At 35.7% G+C, this 19,753-nt stretch overlaps 1 protein-coding gene across 8 annotated transcripts in view; it reads right to left on the bottom strand.

The window, feature by feature from the left end:
* CNOT2 (CCR4-NOT transcription complex subunit 2) overlaps positions 1-19,753 on the bottom strand; it is an 81,206-nt gene that overhangs the window by 10,582 nt on the left and 50,871 nt on the right. For 7 of the 8 annotated variants that reach the window (XM_029963495.1, XM_029963494.1, XM_029963492.1 and 4 more), the window contains 8 exons: positions 13,288-13,354; positions 9,811-9,958; positions 9,013-9,195; positions 6,955-7,034; positions 5,674-5,799; positions 3,019-3,143; positions 1,440-1,560; positions 1,172-1,328 (listed from right to left, as the gene is read on the bottom strand). In XM_029963495.1, the coding sequence (XP_029819355.1) occupies positions 1,172-1,328; positions 1,440-1,560; positions 3,019-3,143; positions 5,674-5,799; positions 6,955-7,034; positions 9,013-9,195; positions 9,811-9,958; positions 13,288-13,354 (1,007 nt within the window). The remainder of the gene's footprint in view (positions 1-1,171; positions 1,329-1,439; positions 1,561-3,018; positions 3,144-5,673; positions 5,800-6,954; positions 7,035-9,012; positions 9,196-9,810; positions 9,959-13,287; positions 13,355-19,753) is intronic. The other variant, XM_018080623.2, reaches the window with a different exon arrangement.

Raw genomic sequence — 19,753 nt, forward strand, 5'->3', positions numbered from 1 at the left:
TTCACAGAGCAAAGAACGTTTAACATAAGGCAAGATGGCAGGCCAGACACGGAGGACTGCATGGGCTGTTTGCAAAGCTTTTCTGTAGCACAAAGTAAAACCAACTTATAATACAGAACTGTCTGGATTAAACATTAACTCTATGCTCTCCATTCAAGAACCTAAATACGCTATACAGTAATTAGATATTAAGAATGTTAAAAATCCAGCTATTTACAGCACAGTTGCTAAAAAATAAAGAACTATTTCTCCTGTGCTTTATATCCACATTCATTAAGTTTCCATGATTATATGCAGCTCCATATAAATTTGTGAAAGATGGAAACTGGGCACGTATGGTGTCTGGTCTTTGTTTTTTTAATACAGTATGTGCAAACCTTAAAATACGTATATTACTCTGTCTATAAGGCTAATGCTATGTAAATCTCTGCTGGAATACAATGGTGTGAGACTGTCAGCTGAAAGTCAGAGCACCAGAAATTAAATTTCTCTCACAATTACAGTTCCTAGAAGACACCAGTCTTGTCCAAACTGCACTAAGTTCCTTCTGTAACTAGTGGAGAAAGAGAGGCACCCTGGGTTGGTTGGTTATTCATCTCACCTGTCTTACGCACTTCTCTTACCATTAGTGCAGTCACTAACTGCTTTTCTCCCCACTGCCTCTATAGCAAACCTAGATGACTAAACTAGTTCACCCAGGTGAACTGACTAACTAGAAGTTAACTATAAAACTACATTTTCATTTACATTTATCTTCTGTGCAGTGTAACACTGCAGGTGCTCTGTTCATTATTACGCTAAATCGAATTTATCCCCCGGATTGCTGAGAATTAAGTGTAGATATCCCCAGGATATATTATTATTTGAAAAGTAATGTATACATGACATTTATAAACAATATGCTGTCAATTCCTTGAAGAAAGTCCTAAAGAAGTTAGGAGAATAAGCAAAGCCATTAGGTTTATAGAAAGCTCGCATAACAGGATTTCAGCATGCCTTGAAGCACAATTCTCTTCTTTACAAAAATTTTATTTTACCATCATTACATTTTCAAATTTTATTTGGCAAAATACCTTGTGGGTTTGATAGTCAAGTGAGCTAAGTGAATGTACTATGAATGACAGCATAACAAAACCAAAACTGAAGGCAGTATTAAAAACCAGAAACTTACTCAGGAGAGTTCAGATTGAGACCTAGTGTTGTTAAATCACTTCCTAATGCAAGATGTACCATTCCTGGATCTGTTTCTGCTGCCCTGATGAATGTTAACAAGCCAATCATTCCAAACTGGTCCGTCACCATCCCTTGAGGAATGTTGGTAACCCGACCTGGGCAAGAAGAACAAATTAATTTTCTCCTTTTAAGAAGTGGAGAAATCGATAAGGGGATCTAAAAGACTGTCAAAACTTTTAAAGCAGAAAAAGTGGAATGACACGTACCATCAGGTAACACCTGGATCCCTTTTTTCTGCTGGTTGTTGTTTTGCGTAGTTGAACTTTTATCTCCAGGAAACTTGGGCCCATCTGTGCTGGATGATGTTTTGCCTGATGTACTCAAATTCTATTAAAAATAATTTGCAGAGTTGGTATGATGAAAACAAACCAAAATGCAAAACCTCACAGATCATATCTTTCAGTCAAGCACTCTAAGCCAGTACCTCAGGTCACTGTAATAAATGGCTCCAAGGTGAAGCTCTTGAGTTCTGCTGACAAACCTTATGTAGTGTTTAGCACTTCCTAAAGCATACCCACCATACAGTAAGTGCTATTAACAGGTTAAGAGTTTGCAGCTTAAAAGGATAAGGAAGTATTTTACACCTGATTTGGATCTCCCAAGTGCCTGTGACTAGAGTTTCTTTTGGACTCACCCACATCGTGTACTTTTCCCCCCAGTCTTGCTCCTTCATAACACTCCATGACATAGCAACAGATAATAAGCCAATTTCAGGTGCAAGCAACATACAGTAAGCATATTTGCAACTATCAGGAAAGACATGTAAACACTGTGTCTGGCAAGAAAACTGACTGTGCTCTAGGTACTCAAATGCTGACAAAAGAATCTGCCATATCCATTATTTCTCACTCTTTATTAATCTTTAGAACAAGTTTACAGTAACACAATTGCATTTACTCCCTCTCTCCTTACTGTGCTCAATGCTAACTGTATCAGAACATCTTCCTCACAATAAAATTGGCCACAACATTTGGGGCCCAGGCTTCTTACTGCCCCTTTTTTTGAACACTTGCATTTTTTAGTTCTCACATGAGTTATTAGTCACGTCTACTATTTATTCATCAGTATTTATGCCACCCTCATTAACACATTTTTTGCAATTAGAATGAAACAATCAGAAACTAGAACATTTTTCAAAAACTGTGGAAAAACTGCCCTCTGTCATCCACATTTTGTTCATGCTTCATTTGCAATAAAATAGCAATTTTTATTACAAATCTTTCAAACAAGGAAGAAAAGCCCATAATTTTAAGAACTAAGCTACATACCTAACCCATTATAATTATACCAATACTTAAGATACAATATATCCCACTAGTCTACAATATAGCCATGAATGATCTCTATTAAAAGAGCTTGTTCCCTTTGATTTCACATCTGCATATAAGAATTTTACCTTGAATTGATATTGTACCACCTAACTTGCAAAAGATTTGACAAATTTGAAGAAAGAAGTTATAATGTGTAAATTACTACTACTGATGAGAGGCATCAACAGCAAAAAATGAGCTGCAACTGACAGAAAAATAAATTATGAATTGCAAACTTGAGAAATATATACCAATTCTCAAAAATAAATTTTGAAGTGTCCAAGCAGGGTCACAGTGACTGTTTCGACAAAAAAGCTTCCTGAGAAATTCCATGCTGCTTATGCTAAATCTCTCACCAATTTAGAGAGGCAAATTTGAAAATCCTGTATTACAGATATAGTCACTACCCATTTTAAGATATAATCATCAAAAGAAGTATGAAGACTAAAACAGAGAAGATTAAGAGTTTACTTACAGATTTATTGTCATCATTACTTGATGTTGGGTCTTTGTAGCTGGAGCCTGGTAATGCTGGAAAATCTTCATTGTGTATTGAAAAGTCCTGGGACTGCTCACTTGCTGGTTTTGTTACCATTCCAACTATCATCAAAATGCAAGCAGGAATAACATTAAACTACCGCTAAGTAAAGACTTCTGCTGCTGATCTTGCTCACTGTCCATTTTCACTATGCTCAAGCTGTAAAGCGATGACTTTTAAAAAACCAGGTAAAGCAAAACAAAGTACATTCATTCAAAACATCCTCACACATTAGACTAAAGCCTTTTATTCAAGTGTGAGCTGAGAAACACTATGGGTTAAATTCAAATACATCCACTGCCACCTTGTTTTGCACATCTAAATAATCAAATAATCTTTACAGGCATTAATAAAGCTGTAGTCAGGTAAATCCACTGATGAAGGATGTACTCTTTTAAGAGTATAATATGTTTTTCCTCCATCCCCTAATTGCATGAAGAATTTTGTAGCATAATCTCTTCAGAAGCATGTATTCTCAAAGTACGCCCAGCTAACTTGCAACAGAACATGTCACGAATTAAATACTTGCCTGTGACGTAAGAACAACTCCTACTTTCAGCATGAAAACTGAGAACATTTAGCCTGCAACTCTCAGTGCTCTGACTCTAATTTCAAAAGAGCAGGCCAGTCACAATGGAATTTGGATTCTTACTACTGAAAAGCAAAAAGGTAATGTGGTTTGTTTTTTTTCCCCTTTATGCCAGTTCAAACCAAACCAAACCAAACCAAGTTCCCACACGATGCACCCAAGAGCAAATAGACTTTTCTAGACACAGAGAAGTAATACAGTGATTTGGTTGCAAAGAACACTGCAACAGAGGAACAGAAAACAGAAGGAAGTCTAGGGCCTATTTTTCAAAGGTTCTTAGTAGATGTATAGGATCTAAAATAGTTCAGTAGATGACTATATATGAGTATTCTGAAGTTAGAGGTCAAAGTTCCTTTATTTAAAAAAAAAGAACAACACTGAGTTAATCTTGTTTCTGCTGTCCAGCCTTTTCATCCAGAGTTATTACAATGTCTTCCACTGGATAAATAAACCGGATAATGAATTAACTTTAATGAATATTTTTATTCTATCTAAAAGTTATTTGAAGTATAATTTTCCTGAATAACCAAGCATGAAGAAAGTATGTCTCTGCTCCGTTTTCTTTTCTTGTCCACAACCAAAACTGCTCTCCATTTTTGTCTTGGAAGACAGCATCCAGTGCATCTCACATCTCCTTTTCTGGATTGTTTCTACCTCCATATGCATCCCCTGCATTAAGCAGCTCAAGATAACTCTTCAAACAGAGAACTTTCTTTCGTGGTTCACCATACAGTTGTGCAAACGGCTATGCTAGTACCAAAATGGGGAAATGGTGTAAGCATGACAGCAATTACAGGGGATTTTTTTATGCTGCAGTGCTGTCGAGTGCTGAACTCCAGATCCATGCTGGAAGTACATCTGGAAGTGGATCTCCCTCCCACCTTCTATCATTTTTTCATATAATGTCTTTTCTTTCAGAGTTGGAACTAGATGACCTTTAAGGTCCCTTCCAAACCAAGCCATTCTATGATTCTGCAATGGACAAAATTTCATGCAAGCTGTATTAGGTCTCCACTCTTGGTCTGAGTTTTGAGTGTCTTTGTTTGGGGAAGTGACTTTTCCCTGTGTTTGGCACAGGCAAGTTTAACTTGTTTGGTTCTTTCTCACAGCTATCTTACACAGAGGGCCTGGTTATGCCAAATCCATGAGGCTACTTTCTGTTGATAATGTGGTATATATTATCTCCAACCACAGTTTGAGCTATCTCTGAAAAACACCAGCTTTTATAGTTAGAAAACACTAAGTTATTTTTGGTTAAAAATTTGACAAGTATCATAAAAATAGGTTATAAAAGCAACTTTTCAGAGTAGCTGATGCAACATGCATGACAAAATCTACTAAAGTAGTAACAAAAAAAAAGTTTTGTGCCTCACACTAAGCTTACCTGAATTTTTTCCAAGACCCAATTAATAAGATTTGTATCCACCTAAAGTTTTCTCCTTTTATTGTTTTTAAGTTGTTCAGTAAGAACTATATAAGATACCTACTTGGAATCTGACTGATAAAAGTTGACGCTTACAGGTTATTTTTTTTGAAATTTGATGTTTGTCATAAGAGTGACGGTGAACAGTACTGCAGCAAATACTATTAATAAACAGCAAAAATATACTGTATGTTTACAACTGCTGACTTTTTACACAGTAACATCTCTACTATTCAAATACTATTCCTGTAACTTATTACTCAGACATCAACAGCTCTTGCAATTTGAATAAAACCTGTTACCTAAGAAATACCTCGAGCGAGCAGCCTCAGAGCGATCATACCGGACAGACCAAAACACCCAACAATCTCTATTCACAGTAAAACTAGAGCGTATGAATTCTGATACTTACAACGAGAGGTCTCCAATCACTGTAATATTAATTATTTCTTTTTTTAAATGAGTCTTAGGAGCTCACACATCTGGCATTTTTGAAAAGACTACCTATTGTCTTATGAACAGCAAAAACTGAATTAAGCAAATACCTATTTCATTCAAAGAGCTTTCAGTATAGTCTTACCATAGGGTGCCCTTCCAGCTAAAGGGTTTATTAATGGAGTTGGATTGCCACTTCCTTCCCTTCTGTTTCTGTCTGCTAGTGCTGGAAAATCTGAGAGGTCCAGTCCTGTCACATTTTCACTTCCATCTACAATAAAAACAGATATTTTTAATTTGCTTACATACTTTGCTCAAAGACTTCATTATGTGCAAGATAAATGTAGGACATGTCTTCTTTAACTTAGTCTTTTTTCTTGTACTATTATTATCACAAATAACTACAGCCTTTGTGTTACAAGACTTGCCTAAAGAGCACCAAGATGTTTGAGGTTTGCTTTTAAATAATAGCTAGTCAACAGCATTTAGTAACAAGGTCTACTCCTTTTGAATTAAAGATTGCACACGTAAAATACAGGCAGACGATCAAAATTACAGTACTAGGATAGGTGGCCTGTTTTAAATTTGAAGAACTATCAAGAAGAAATTTGAGAGAATAACCCATATTAGCAGCAGCATCAAAGAGCTCTATTGTCCTTAGACAAATTAAGACAAAGCTGAAGCAGCTGAAGAGCCAATGCAGTGCAAGTTACATGGGAACACTTTTTCATTTGCAGCAGAAAATACTACATGGGTGAGGCCAGAGCTGCAGCTCTACAAAAATGTCACAATGTCCTAGGGAATGCCCAAATCCTTCCACTCTCGTGATGTCACCAGCACCTCAGGTTGCTTCATATATGCAACCACCTACAGAAACATCAGCACACATGAACCTAAGGCATTTCTGCACAAGGATATTTTCCACTCTCTAGTTCATTAAATTCAGGTGAAGAAGTAGTACCCAGAGAAAAATCACAGAGAAAAATCACAACTGAAACAACTGACTGAAAGGAATACATAAGCCAGCTGTTCAAAAGGAGCTTGAGATTTCAAAAAAAAAAATGCTTTTCCACTGGTTTTATGTATCTAATGTTTTCACAGAAAATGGATAAATCTTTTCTTCTCTGATGTCCTTATCAATTCCATGAGCTATTCTGCATTTCTAACCAACGAGGTATAATCTATAACCACGTGAAGTACAGCGAGTATACTACAGAGTACTTTGTCTTCAAAAGTTTTAAAATCCACTGCTATGAAGTAGTAACAATTTGCTAGCGCTGCTCTTGGAGCAGCATTTCTATGGAACAACTGAAAATTATAAGAAAGTTGCACTCCAACAGAACAAAGTTTTTTTCAATGAGACTTATTTAGTAAAAAAAAAATCTCTACTGTAGTTTAAGATCAACATTAAACAGAGTAAACTCACCCGTTCCATTAAAAATGTTACTTGATAAGGAGTTATTCATTCCAAATGCCTGATTTCTGTTCATCCCAAATCCAGACATACTGTGAAAAAAATTTCAGGAAGTCAGACAAAAGGGTATACGTACGTTTTAATTTCCAGTGGAAGGTATTAAGGGGGCAAAAAAAAGTCCTAGGATATTTAAATTATTTCAAGCTTAAGTAACCCATATTAGCCTAAACTCAGATTTTAATTATTTTCCATTATACTTCTGAAAACTCTGAGCAGCAGAGTCAATCAAGTCAACTAGAATGACTTCAAAATAGCTCAGTTTTTTAATAGCCACCATGTCTTAAGATATCTGTCAACCAAGAGGTTATGACAAACACAATCGTTACTCAGTAATTTCATACAGAAAAATGAAGCAGCAGTAAATGCAGTAGTTAAAAGTCAGACTGTAATTCATTCATTTGCAGGTGGGAAGCTGGATCATGAAAGTGATCGAGTTTGTCACGACTCATTCATAATCTGAACGATTAAGGTGTGCAATCACCACCAGGTACACACGGCATTACTACGAGCATAGCGATAGTCTCTGTCATAAGAGGACACAAGTTGAAGTTTCATACAGTCAGGTAAAAATACCTGAAAACATCTAAATATCATATAGGTCTAGTGTGGTTGGAAAGACAACCCCACAAATAATCTGCTTCATTCCATGAGAGCTGGAGATGTTGAGAAGCTCAAAGGTAGGCCCCCAGCTGAGTAAAATTCTGAATGTCTGTCCTGTGGGGAATCACGACATTCACTTTTCCCCCGTAACAGGATGAAAGCTGATATTTTAGAAATTTCCATTAAAAAAAAAAAGAAAGAAACGCTTTCCTAGTGGAAATCACACCAACTTTTTACACAGTTACAAATCTGAAGCATTTCACTCTAATTTGAAATACCCTTAATTGCTTCATGTTCAAAAACCTAACCTAAAAATTTTTGATGCTCCAACTAAGCAACTATTCAGAAAACACTTCTTGGAAGTCACCTAATTCATGCACCTGACAAGCAAACACCATAAACTTTTTCCCAATAATGATTTCAAAATTTTGCTAAATATATCTATTAGCAATTGGATATTGTACTACTACTATACTTCTGTAGCCTAATAAACTGTAGAATAAGAACCTGTCATTGTTCCAGAGATATTTCCTTTTCAATTTGTAAAAACCGTAGTTTCTTGAAAGTGAGATATACAATGAAACAGTGAAAGATGAGGATTTTAATTCAAATGCTCCTACGGACAGGGATTTCATTATTTTCTCTCAGCTGAATGAAATTTAAACACATAATTTCTATACATGTATTAATATCCAATATTATTGTCCTCTGCATGTAGAGTTTTTAAGTATGTTACTACTTCAACCTTCTGAGACCTCACATTTCAAAAACACTTTAAAATATGATATTATCTTTTAAAATTATCCTCTCCTCTACTTGACACTATACAGGATAGAAAAGGCATAATCTGTGTAATCAGAGGCAAGACACAAAGTCTTCTCAGACTCCAAGAACATAAACTGCTACCACCGAATCGCTAGTGCTGTGATCGTTGAGAAAAGCATCTGTATGCCTATATCAGTGTGAAACTACACAACTAAGTAGCCTGATTAAGATTTAGATAACTGTGACATTAGTTTTCACCTTCCTTTATCTATTTTATAAAATACTATATTGGGTTAGAGATGGCACCTGACTGCATTAGCATGTTTGTGCTCCTCTAAGAGCGACTCCCCTAAGGAGGGGCCTGAAGGGAGAAAAAGGACAAAACCGGGAGCACAGCGATCATGAGGTCATGGAACAAAGCAGCCAGCCATGCAGAGCTGTGACTACACACATTAAATAATTAGAACTAAGACAGTACTTACAAGTTTATCAGTATGAAGAAAGCATAAACATAGCACCAAAACACAGCTGAAGCCTAATGAACACACGAAGCAGTTTTTGAGATTTATTCTAATGGATAAAAATTACATTTCCTGATTAGCATGTACATGGCTCTACAGGGATGGTCCAACTAAAGAGCCTTACCTGTTCACAGTAAAAGGTTGTCGAGAGGGTTGCTGCTTTGGCATACATATTATGCTTGGAGAGCTTCTGTTGGGGCTGCCTAACCCTGAACTGCTCATGCTGTTTGTCCTGCTGGGAATTCCAATGCCCTGACCAACTTGGGAGTGGTTCATCATATTCCTAGGATTCATAGGCAATATCCCCCTGAAAGAGAAAAACCATCCACAGAGATGAATCTGTACAACAGTATTTGGCTACTCATTTGTATTACTAATGTAGGATGGACTCTGAGCTGTTGCAATTTAATTTGCACTTAGTGACCAAACAGCATGTTTGGATTACTCTCTATAATTAATGCAGTTCTGGATTTCTTCAGAAATACCAGATGACCCTTTACATACTAATCAAGTCCTTGGTCAAGTTTAGATAAATACTTAAATATTATAAATACGAAAAGGTGTTACAACTCCTTTTTTAATGAGAGCTTCAGACCCACTATCTTAATATTCTTACACAGTGTATGGCATCCTATAAAAATTTTAACTGTACATTTACCTGAACAATCAAATAACAACCTCTTACATTCTGAAGCAGAATTTGCCAGCAATTTGTCCTTTATATACAAAAATCAAATAATGTCTTACAGTAAATCCTTACTATTTTACTGTATTATTTCCCTAACACAGGCAGTGGCCCATAAGAAACTACTTTTCTTCTTTTTTATCAGACTGTAAAGTAGGTGAGGCAAAATACGCAGACCATTTAACAAGAGCTCTGCAAAAAGACACAATCGCAGAAATATTGGCTGTCAATAAATACCTGCTCGGAGATGGAGGCGTGTGAAGTGACATTGTTGGTACCCCTGTTGTTGGCGTTACGTGGCTCGGTAACTGAGTGCCTTGTGATAAGCTGCGATTTAACTGAGGGGTATTGTTGCTCATTCCCCTCATTGGAAGGCCTAGTGCACCTATTGAAAAAAAATTCAGAGGGGTGGAGATACAGAGCAATCAGGAACAAAGTCTTCTCCATCAGGTGTAGATGGAAACAATTTATGCTGACAACGTACCAAAAAGTGTAAAGACTGAAGGAAAGTGTAGTGCAAAAACTAAGTCCTTGTTTGCATAGTAGATGTCTAATTATCAAATTCAGCCCCATTTCTCTTTAACTTAGACAGGCTCTTTGAGGAATTTCTGTATTCGAAGTCGCTAACAAAATTTTGTTTCCTTTGAGATGTATACTGTAGATGAAGGGTTGAGTTTTGAGTTTTTTTATGAGACATGAAAACCTACAAATTATCTCATAAAAAGGCAGCATTTTGGGAAAATTAGCAACTGCACTCAAGAAATATGTTAACTGGTATATATATTTGGCCAGTATTTAGAACACCGATTTGTCTTGCTAAAAATTAAGCAAATCTTTAATAAAAAAAAGAAAGTGATTTACTTAACAGTAACATTGTTTTCAGGAAAACGAAAGCAACATTTTAGGTCAATTCTCTTTACAGTTTAAGTTGCTTCTTTATGGCAACAGTACTTCAGTGTCCATGATCAAGTCAAGTTTGACCTTTTGAGAAAAGAAAGCAAGCAGAATTTTAAATGCCCTCTATTTGCATTTAGAAACATACAGAAGAGTTTTAACATTGTGATCAAAAGTATTTTCTATACAAACAACTGTGTGACAGAATAATGCAAGCTTTTTTTCACACTTTTTTTCAGTAAGGTAAAAAAATAAGTTACTTCAATTTAGAAGAGCAGAAGATAACCAGTTAGTGCCCTGTCCCAAAATGTCCAAAAGGTTTAAGAAGTTCCTCATCTTTCTCACACCACTTTTCTGTGTTTATGAAGTTCCAGAATTAAGCTCAAAGACAAAAAAAAGTCATTTAGTGCAGCATAGCAATAGGAACAAACTTAGCATATAAAATGCAATAACTGTAAGTGACAGTTCCTATTGCTTTGGCACAAGGCTGCTGAGGTAGACTCACAGAACTCAAAACCTTATCTTGCAGACCAAACAAAAGAAAATTATGATGTATCAGCACTCTCCCATAGTAGATCGTCGCTGCAGAAGAGCTGAATATGCCATTGTATAATGTGATTAAATACTAAGAATGCAAAAGACAGACATAGCATATGCTCAAATTATTATCAAGACAAGGTCTGAAGAAACCTCCCAGTCATTTAGCTCTCACACTTAAAGAACTGGTGTCTGTGTCCTATCCTACAATTTACAATCCAAAAAGTTTGCAACAAAACTCGAAGTGTTTATAACACTCAAATCTGTCTCTATACATTCAGATTAAGAGCTAGTGTAACTTGCTATAACAAGCATCCTAACACTTCATTAAAAGCTGATTATATCAAGGTGTTCACTGTAAATATTTTGGCAATTTACTGCATCAGAATAATGACAATGAGCATAAATATATATTATAAATAATATTTCACACTGATTAACAATTACGTGGAATTTTAAAAATAAAATGGTACAAAAAAATACATACACTTTTAAACTAGATACAGCACACCAAAAAACCACAATTACAACATTCAAGTTAATTTTGTGCAAGCATTTGTTTTAGCAAAGCCAGTTTTACACTGATGGTTATTTCTTCTTGTTGGCTTTCTTTAAACTAGAATTTTTAATGATTAGGGATGTTACAGCAAAGTAGAACTATATTCCTGGCAAGGAGGGGCAATTGAAATAGTCACTGAGAAAATGCCCTACTTTTTTCTTACTTTTTCCAGTTTTCTAATTGAGACAAGAGATCTATATGGGCTATACTAGAGGTTGATCAATGAATGGCCAACTTCCTTCCTAATTTTATGTCTAAGTTACATTAACTTTATAACATGGCATCTTGCTTAATGACTGACAGGTACCAATCACTACAAGCGCATAGCCATTATCAGCTTTGTTTTTCCTAAAAAAGTATTTTAATCATAAGCATGACTTCAACACAGAAGTTTCTTGCTACTTTTCCTCAAGATTTGGTAGAAATTGACTTCTGATAATATTTACTTTTAAGTTTTTGGCTATGTATGCCTCCATGTTAGAGATTACATCCTAGGCACCACAACCAACTCTATGAACAACTAAGTTGATGAAAAAAGTTGACCTTAAAAATAAACAACAAATAACTGACAAATAGAATGAATAAACTATTTCAGTATCTGTAGACAGTTAAGTTTGAAAGATTCAATTGTGCCAGAATCAGGACCCAAAAGACAAGACACAAACAGGACTCTTGGACTGGCTAGAAGTTGCTCATATAAGTCCCAGTAGAATAATCAAATGCCAATTTATATTACATAGTCACTCATCAATGGCCACTGAGATAAGTAAACAAACCCTACAACAAAAAAGAAACCAACAAAAAAGAAAGCCCACTATATTTTTTAAGAAGCTATTTGAAGAAAGCTCAAAGAAATTGGGAAGGCCATGCATCTAGCAAACAAAGCTTTTAGTTTGTCCAGACAAAAAGTCCAGACTCTCTCAACTACTCTGAAGACACCTTTTCATAGAATCCGAGTCAGAAGCACTTGGCAAAACAGTTGAAAACATTCAAAACCACACAGTGACACAGGAGAGATGATGCTCACAACCAGTTTTACTTGTGGAACTGTATCTAACTCAGATATTCTGAGTCACTGTCTGAATGCACCTCTCAGTTACAAGGAGCTTCAGTTCTCAACACTGGCCCTAAGTTAGCACTCCATGTGACTGTTGCTCTATAGGTCTTCTATTGCAACAGTGTCCACAAGACTGGCAGATATAGATGAAACTTCCAAGGTACAGGAAAGAAAAAAACAGTGGTGTAGAAGGCAATAATCTTACTGGCCAAATCTTTGCCAAATGCAAGTTGCCAAGCACATATGCAAGATTCAATGTGCTCCAGCAGAGCATGAAATATCAGTTATATTTAAGGTATAATTTCCTTCAATTCTTTACATATTTTTCTGAACTAGGCTCATTTTGGCCCAGTTCACTTTCTTTAGGTTTTCTTTCAGAGAATCATGCTTAAATCACAGACATTTTTTATAGCCTGGTTATATCTGGATATTTAACAGTTATACAGTGTCAGTATATGACACTTTGCACATTAAACACTGCAAAAATGCATACTAAGCAAAGCAAAAATATATCTTAAAAAAATTAAAATAATTGAACATAAGGGGACATACTGTCATTTTTACAATCATCAGAAAACAAAGCCATCTGCATATTCTCTATACAGAGAGTGCAACTGTAACATATTTAGCATAAAATAAACATATAACCAATAAAAAGAATTCTTACTTTGTTGCCCGTATAAACTTGCCCCAAACTGAGACAGCTGACCTGATGTTGATGGTGATGCCAGCATCTACAATGTAAGAAGAATAAAAGGCTATTAAAGACACAAAAATACTGTGCTATCTTGCTCTGAAAGTTTGCAACAGTATGTTATGCCAAGAAAGCCAAAACAACTGAAAACTCCTTCAAAGTCATCAAAAATTTTAGAAACTCCCAAAAATATCTGCACAGTAACACCTGTAACAGTATATTACATACACATCAGTGTTCTAAGAGGAAAAGAATCAACTATTCTCCGTGCTGCTGCAGAAATGGAAAGTATAACTGCATTTGAGAAACAGAATATATAAACTGAACACTTGGAAAAAACCATTTTGTGATCCTAAGGACAGTTAAGTACTGGAACATCAATTTCTGGACGTCTTTAAAGAACAGATCAGTAGTTAATCAACATTTGGTATAGTTGATTGTCTCTTGGAGTAAGAAGAGTTATTAGTTGATCCAATCCAGCCAGTTCACCACAGAACATGCTACTTGCACTTACTAACACATGGGCAAATGTCTGCTTGTTTAGTTAAGTAGTCTGGACTTGGATTGAATTTTTAGATAGTTTCATGGAAAGGAATGTCTGGATTCTTAGACATAATGTGATTCCGTGCTTTTTTCAACTTGAGAGCAAAAAATTCAAATCAAAATAACTTTTACTGTGATAAACTGTAAATTGCTTTGTTGGTATCATCTAGACAGATGTAAAACTTAAACCTTATAAACTGAATCAGCTAGTTGTCTATACTTGGGCCAAATCCAGATGGTAAAAATGTGAAACAAGACATGCAGGTAAGTCACTAAACATCAAAAGTAGCATTCATATCTATAAATCACGAAGTATTTATGATTTTTTAAAAATATATACAGAAACAGGAAAAAAGAAATTACAGGATGTAATTACTGTAGACCATCAGAAAATGTATCAGAAATATCTCCTCACACATATTTCTCATATATATATATATATACTCATATATGTTCCTATATATTATACTCACACATATTTCCAACAAAATGCTCATATTTGAAAGTAAGCAACTACAGGAACAAACATCCACACTTGTGTACACAAGAGGTTTGAAACAGCAAGACAAAAAACTTTCTGCAAAAAAAACCCCAAACCTATAAAATGTGTCCAACCAGACCAGATATCTCCTTTCTTAGTGAAGAACTCCCTGTGAACAAAAAGAACACTTTAAATTAAACTACCAGTGGCTCTAACTCAGCACTCACAGCCAAGTTCACAGGCCACATCTGCATCAGCAAGTAATGCAGCCAAAGACAAGTGCACTTGTAAAACAAACAAGTTGGTTCTGAGCTAACATAGCTACTGCATTTCTAACTAGAGCTAGCCATGACTAAAACACCTGATGCCATGGACTGAATGCCCATTAGTGAGTGATACATGTCTGGTGCACTTCTGGAGCACCTCTTCCAACCTGTTTTCATCCAGAAAGAATCAAATTCACTCACACCAAGATTGCCCTGCAACGCAAACCAAAGCATGTTGAAGTGGGGACACTTGGGAGACATATTTCGAAAGCACTCTTCCCCCAAACTAACAAATTGATTAAACATGGATACAATAAGCTGCTACAGTAGTTTAAAGAAAGTAAAGTGCTCAGGTGAAAGACAGCAATATTCAAGTCTGACAAGTTGAAAATCCTAAAATATGTTGCGAGGTGTGGCAAACTGTAACTCTATGGGAAAAAAACGAGAGCAAAAAGTTATGAGATACCTTCAGAGACAATGATAAGGGTTCACGAGTAAAAAAAAAATAATAAAAAAAACCCCAACAAACAAACCAGACACCGAGATAGAAACATCAGTCAAAAACTACTACTAACTTTGGGACAGATTAATTAGACAGTTAAGCCAAAAAAGAAGGTCTCCTAAGAACAGCTGCTCAGGGACTTCAAAAATTGCTGTGATGGCATGTGATGTAGTAAGTAGAAGATGGTACAAAACCTCAGCATAAAAACCTTTCATTTGTAATGCTACTTTGGACTAATAAAAACAATTAGAAAACCCCTTAGAGGCACTACATTATGTGAAAGAGAGAAAACTAATCCCACCTCTTCTACACTGAGTACTACTTGATTTTTTAAATTCAGTTAAAAGGAATGAAAAATAATATTTATTAAACACTGCTTATTAGAAAGAGGATTTTCTTTTGAAACATTGCAAAGTAGGTCACATCTATTGTGTCATTTACTTTTACATGAAAAGTTAATTGCAAAATGACTTGTAGAAAAACCTTTATAGAAAACCATAATAAAGGCCAAGCATTAAATTCACTAAGTCTCACAACTTAGTCTTAATGTTATAATGTACTTAGAACATCAAAGATAACAAACTTCAAGAAGAAATCAATAACAATTGCTGTGGATCTGTTCCAGGCAAATTAAATGCAGCATTTCTCTAATCTCATGGAGAAGGAATATGCTGTATGGGTATCTCAATTATTCCCTCTCTAGTTTATTAAACACTTTTTTCTGTCGTAGGAACAGTTTAAAATTGTCTTGTTTTTCTATTATTTCCATACAACTTATATCAACAAGAAAAAAAACCAACTAAATTCGCCAAAACCTTAACCTATGCTACCAGGACCTTGATTTGCATTCACAGCCTCTGAGTCACTAATATAGTCTACTCAAACTTGGTCTACCAAAGATAATGACAACTCAAAAGGTACAGTGTTAGTAGTACTAAAAACATTCCTTCTGGCATTTTGCAATCATTATTTCACCTGGCTGGACTACTTGCCACACAACACACAAAATATAACCAACTCTCCAAGAGCATACTTGCAACTGTGGTTGGAAGTCAGCCTTGAATTTCTTTTAGTCTACAACAGACAAAGGTCATAACCTTAATAAAAACTAAAGCAGACTAAGCCTTAAGGTAACTAAAGCCTCTTCTAGTTGTTAAAACCTATTAAGCTTTAGCCAATTATGTCCAAATCTTAGGGAAAAAATGCTCAGAATTATCGTGGTAACAATCTAAATCGACTTGCCAGCGGTTAACAGCTACAAAACCCAGTTGTAAAAGTAGCATGGGATTTCTGCTTCTATTCCAACCTTGTATGACCGAACTAGACAGATTGTTTCAACTGGCTTTCCCTGTACATGTTTTTAGGAGACAGAGACTTGCATCTCCCACAGGGCACAGAGACAACCAAGCAAAAAAGACTTTGTGTAACATGACGGGTGCACTTTATTCTGCCAGTATATGGGAAGGACCAACACTCAGTACTGGCAGGCTGAAAGACTGAGTTGACAACAGTCAACTAAGACATGGACATCATTTTACTCACAAGTCTCAAACAGTCATAGCACAGTTCTGATAATGGAAGATTATGCATCTAAACTCAAACCAATTGATGATCCAAGCAGATGGCTCAATTTTTCTGGACTGGCGCATACTAAAAATCAATAAGCTGTAAGGGGCTATCAGGCAATTTCCTATCCTTAGTGCTGAATGAGATTTTACTGTAACTGCTTTCATTAACTCTTAATGGGTTTACTGCAATAAATTCACTTAAGAGTGTCAACAATCTCGAAAAAAAAAGCACCAGCAATTATTTAAATTTGCTAGAACTGTGAAAAAACTGCTGCACTTTACAGCCCCCTCAGGAGGCCGGCGAACATAGGCTGCAGCCTCCCTGAAAGCAGAGGGAGGCGGTGGAAGGGAGGTCCAACAGTAGAGCTGGCTGAGTAGGCTCCTGCTTTCCCCTGCACTGCAGCATCCTGCCTCTTCCAAGCAAAGACCCCACTCAGTGTGGAGACAGCTGCCCATCACCATCACCACCACGGCAGCACACCTTGGCAGGGTGGCATCAAGAAAACTCGGCAAAGCAACAGTACTGTGCAGGCTGCTACATTATGCAGTTATAGCCTAAAGCTACTTTCTTAAACGCAGGGCAAGCTGAAGTTAAAATACATCGAGCCAGCACTACAAAGTCAACTCCTAAAAACAAAACAGGTTCTAATAAGCAAGTTTGTGAGTAATATCTGATCTGATACATGATGGATTTCTCAGGGGTGCAAACGTCAGCACCATTTTGTATTTGCACTACTTTATTTCTGGTACCTGTCATCTGTGCTGCACTATTTAATAACATCCGACCCACAGCCTCAGAGGAAAGTATTATACTGACCTAAAAAATAGTAGTAAACCAAGTCAACAAATAACAGATAAAATTACACATTTTTCTAGAGTCTGCCAGTTTTTTAATAGTGTTATTAGTCCTCCTCTTTAAATCACCTTCTAATACAGTGCTCGCAAAATTCCCACATTGCAAGAAAATATCAAAAAATATTTCCAAATCTCAACATCATAAATCAATGAAGAAGTTTTGAAAGCCTTATGAATGCAGCTTATTATCTGCAAGTGAAAATTATTACTGATGTAAATAATTTGTGAAATATAAAACGAAATACAATACTAAAAAATAAATGAAATTTTATTTAGTCTTTCAGATTTCATCATTTATGGTTTTGATCTTCTGCCTCCAGTGGCACTTGGGAATCCCCAAGGAGGTAGGACCACACTGGTGATGGAAGCAATATCTCAAGACCTTAGAGGCAAGATGTTGTTTTTGAATGACAATGACATTATTAACATGAGGTTAACATGGCTACCCAAGCAAAACTCCAAAACCAAATTCTCCCTGTGTAGATACATTGCATATTAATAAACCAAAAGACTACTGAAAACTCGTTGAAAGATGCTATAAAAAATGCCAAAGCAATTAAGAACTAGGACAACAAAGTAAATATTTTATAAATAAGTTGTAAAAAACAAACAACAAACAAAAACAAACAAACCCCACCACCACCCAAACAAAACACCCACACACTGAGCCCATAAACCACCAATATTACCAAACAGTATGTTCAGTGAACTGAGTTATTGGGTAAGAAACCATAACCTCCCTGTTCTAGAAAATGCAGATGATTTTATGCACGGAATTAATCTAGTCCAAGATACCACTTCAAAAGCTAAAGCTGACATGTAAAAACTACTGTACCTCTTAAGTGAAGATGCAGTAAAATAAAGCTTTTAGATGAAGTGAAGTACAGAAAAGTAAAGAACACTACCATAGTAATTTAGCTATTCTATAAAAAAAACTAAATACAAACTCAACATAGTGAAAATTATATACAGTCATCAACAGTAAAATTAATTTCCTTGTGACATAATTTCAAATTGTAAAGTGATATGAACTAACTCAAATTCAGATATTTACTTGCAAACTGTGTGAAATAATATAAAAACCACTTTCATCTCTAAGCAAAATTAGTTTATGATGTATTGTTTTATTTGATAAATCCATTCAGGTACAAACTTATAGGTGAGATAGTAAAAGGTGCATTTTGCATTTGAAACTTTTTGTTCTTCCATCAAACTGTGTAACTTTCTTACAAAAATGCAACCTACAGGTAGAATGACTATAGGCTCTCAAAGGGAACTGCATTAAAACACAAAAAGTTCCTTGAATAGTTTCTAATCTCATCCCCTGCAAGTCCTATCCAACTATTTTTAGTTATTAATGGCATTGCAATTTTCATCCATTTAAAAGTTTGTTTGGTTTTTTGTTTGTGGGGGATTTTGTTGGTTTGATTTTTGTTTGGGTTTTTTGTTTTGGTTTTTTTGTGGTTTTGGTTGGTTGATTGGTTTTTTTAAAAAACCTTATTGTATACTCACTAATTGATGCAAGGAATGTTTAATCACTCCCCTGGAAGGTAAAAAGCAACTCTCTTGCTTTGGAACCACACTTCAAAGAGAGAAGACCAAGCTCTGTTGCACAAAGCAAGCAGGGTAAAGCAGCCCACTATTCAGTCAAATTACAAGAACGTTTATGTGCAAAGTAATGCATGTGAAAATATTCATTTGCCATTTATAATTAAAGACATTAATCTATTTCTTTCCTAAAATAAGCTTTATTTTTTTCCCTTCCACAAATGGATCAAAACTATTCAGACTATTACAAAGTACGTTAATGTACAGTGCCTCCATTCAGCCAACCAGCATTAGAGTGAATGCAACAACTACTCCTGACTCAAGAGGGTTTTGTGGGAATTCTTAAATACTTACAACTCCATGTGAAGCATCTGAAGTTAAATTATGACTAAGCTAACGAACTCTTGTGCAATGACTAAGACAAATGCCAGGAAAGAAGCCTTGGGAAATAAGATACCATAGGTTTCCTTAGAATCCTAAAATAATAGTATTAAAAAGCCAACAATTCATCTGGAATAACATGGTGTTCAGCAAACCTAAAGCCAAGGCTGTTTCCAGAAGACTGATTAAACTCTTATACAAATAGTTTCCCAAACTTAGTAAGATTATGGATATCAATTTGATGGTAAGCTAAGCCTTGTTTCGTGGTTTTATCTCTTGTAAAATACCATCTCTT

This window comes from Manacus vitellinus, unplaced genomic scaffold, assembly GCF_001715985.3.
Source record: "Manacus vitellinus isolate BGI_N305 unplaced genomic scaffold, ASM171598v3 scaffold_5_pilon, whole genome shotgun sequence".
In the NCBI taxonomy this organism is placed as follows: domain Eukaryota; kingdom Metazoa; phylum Chordata; class Aves; order Passeriformes; family Pipridae; genus Manacus; species Manacus vitellinus.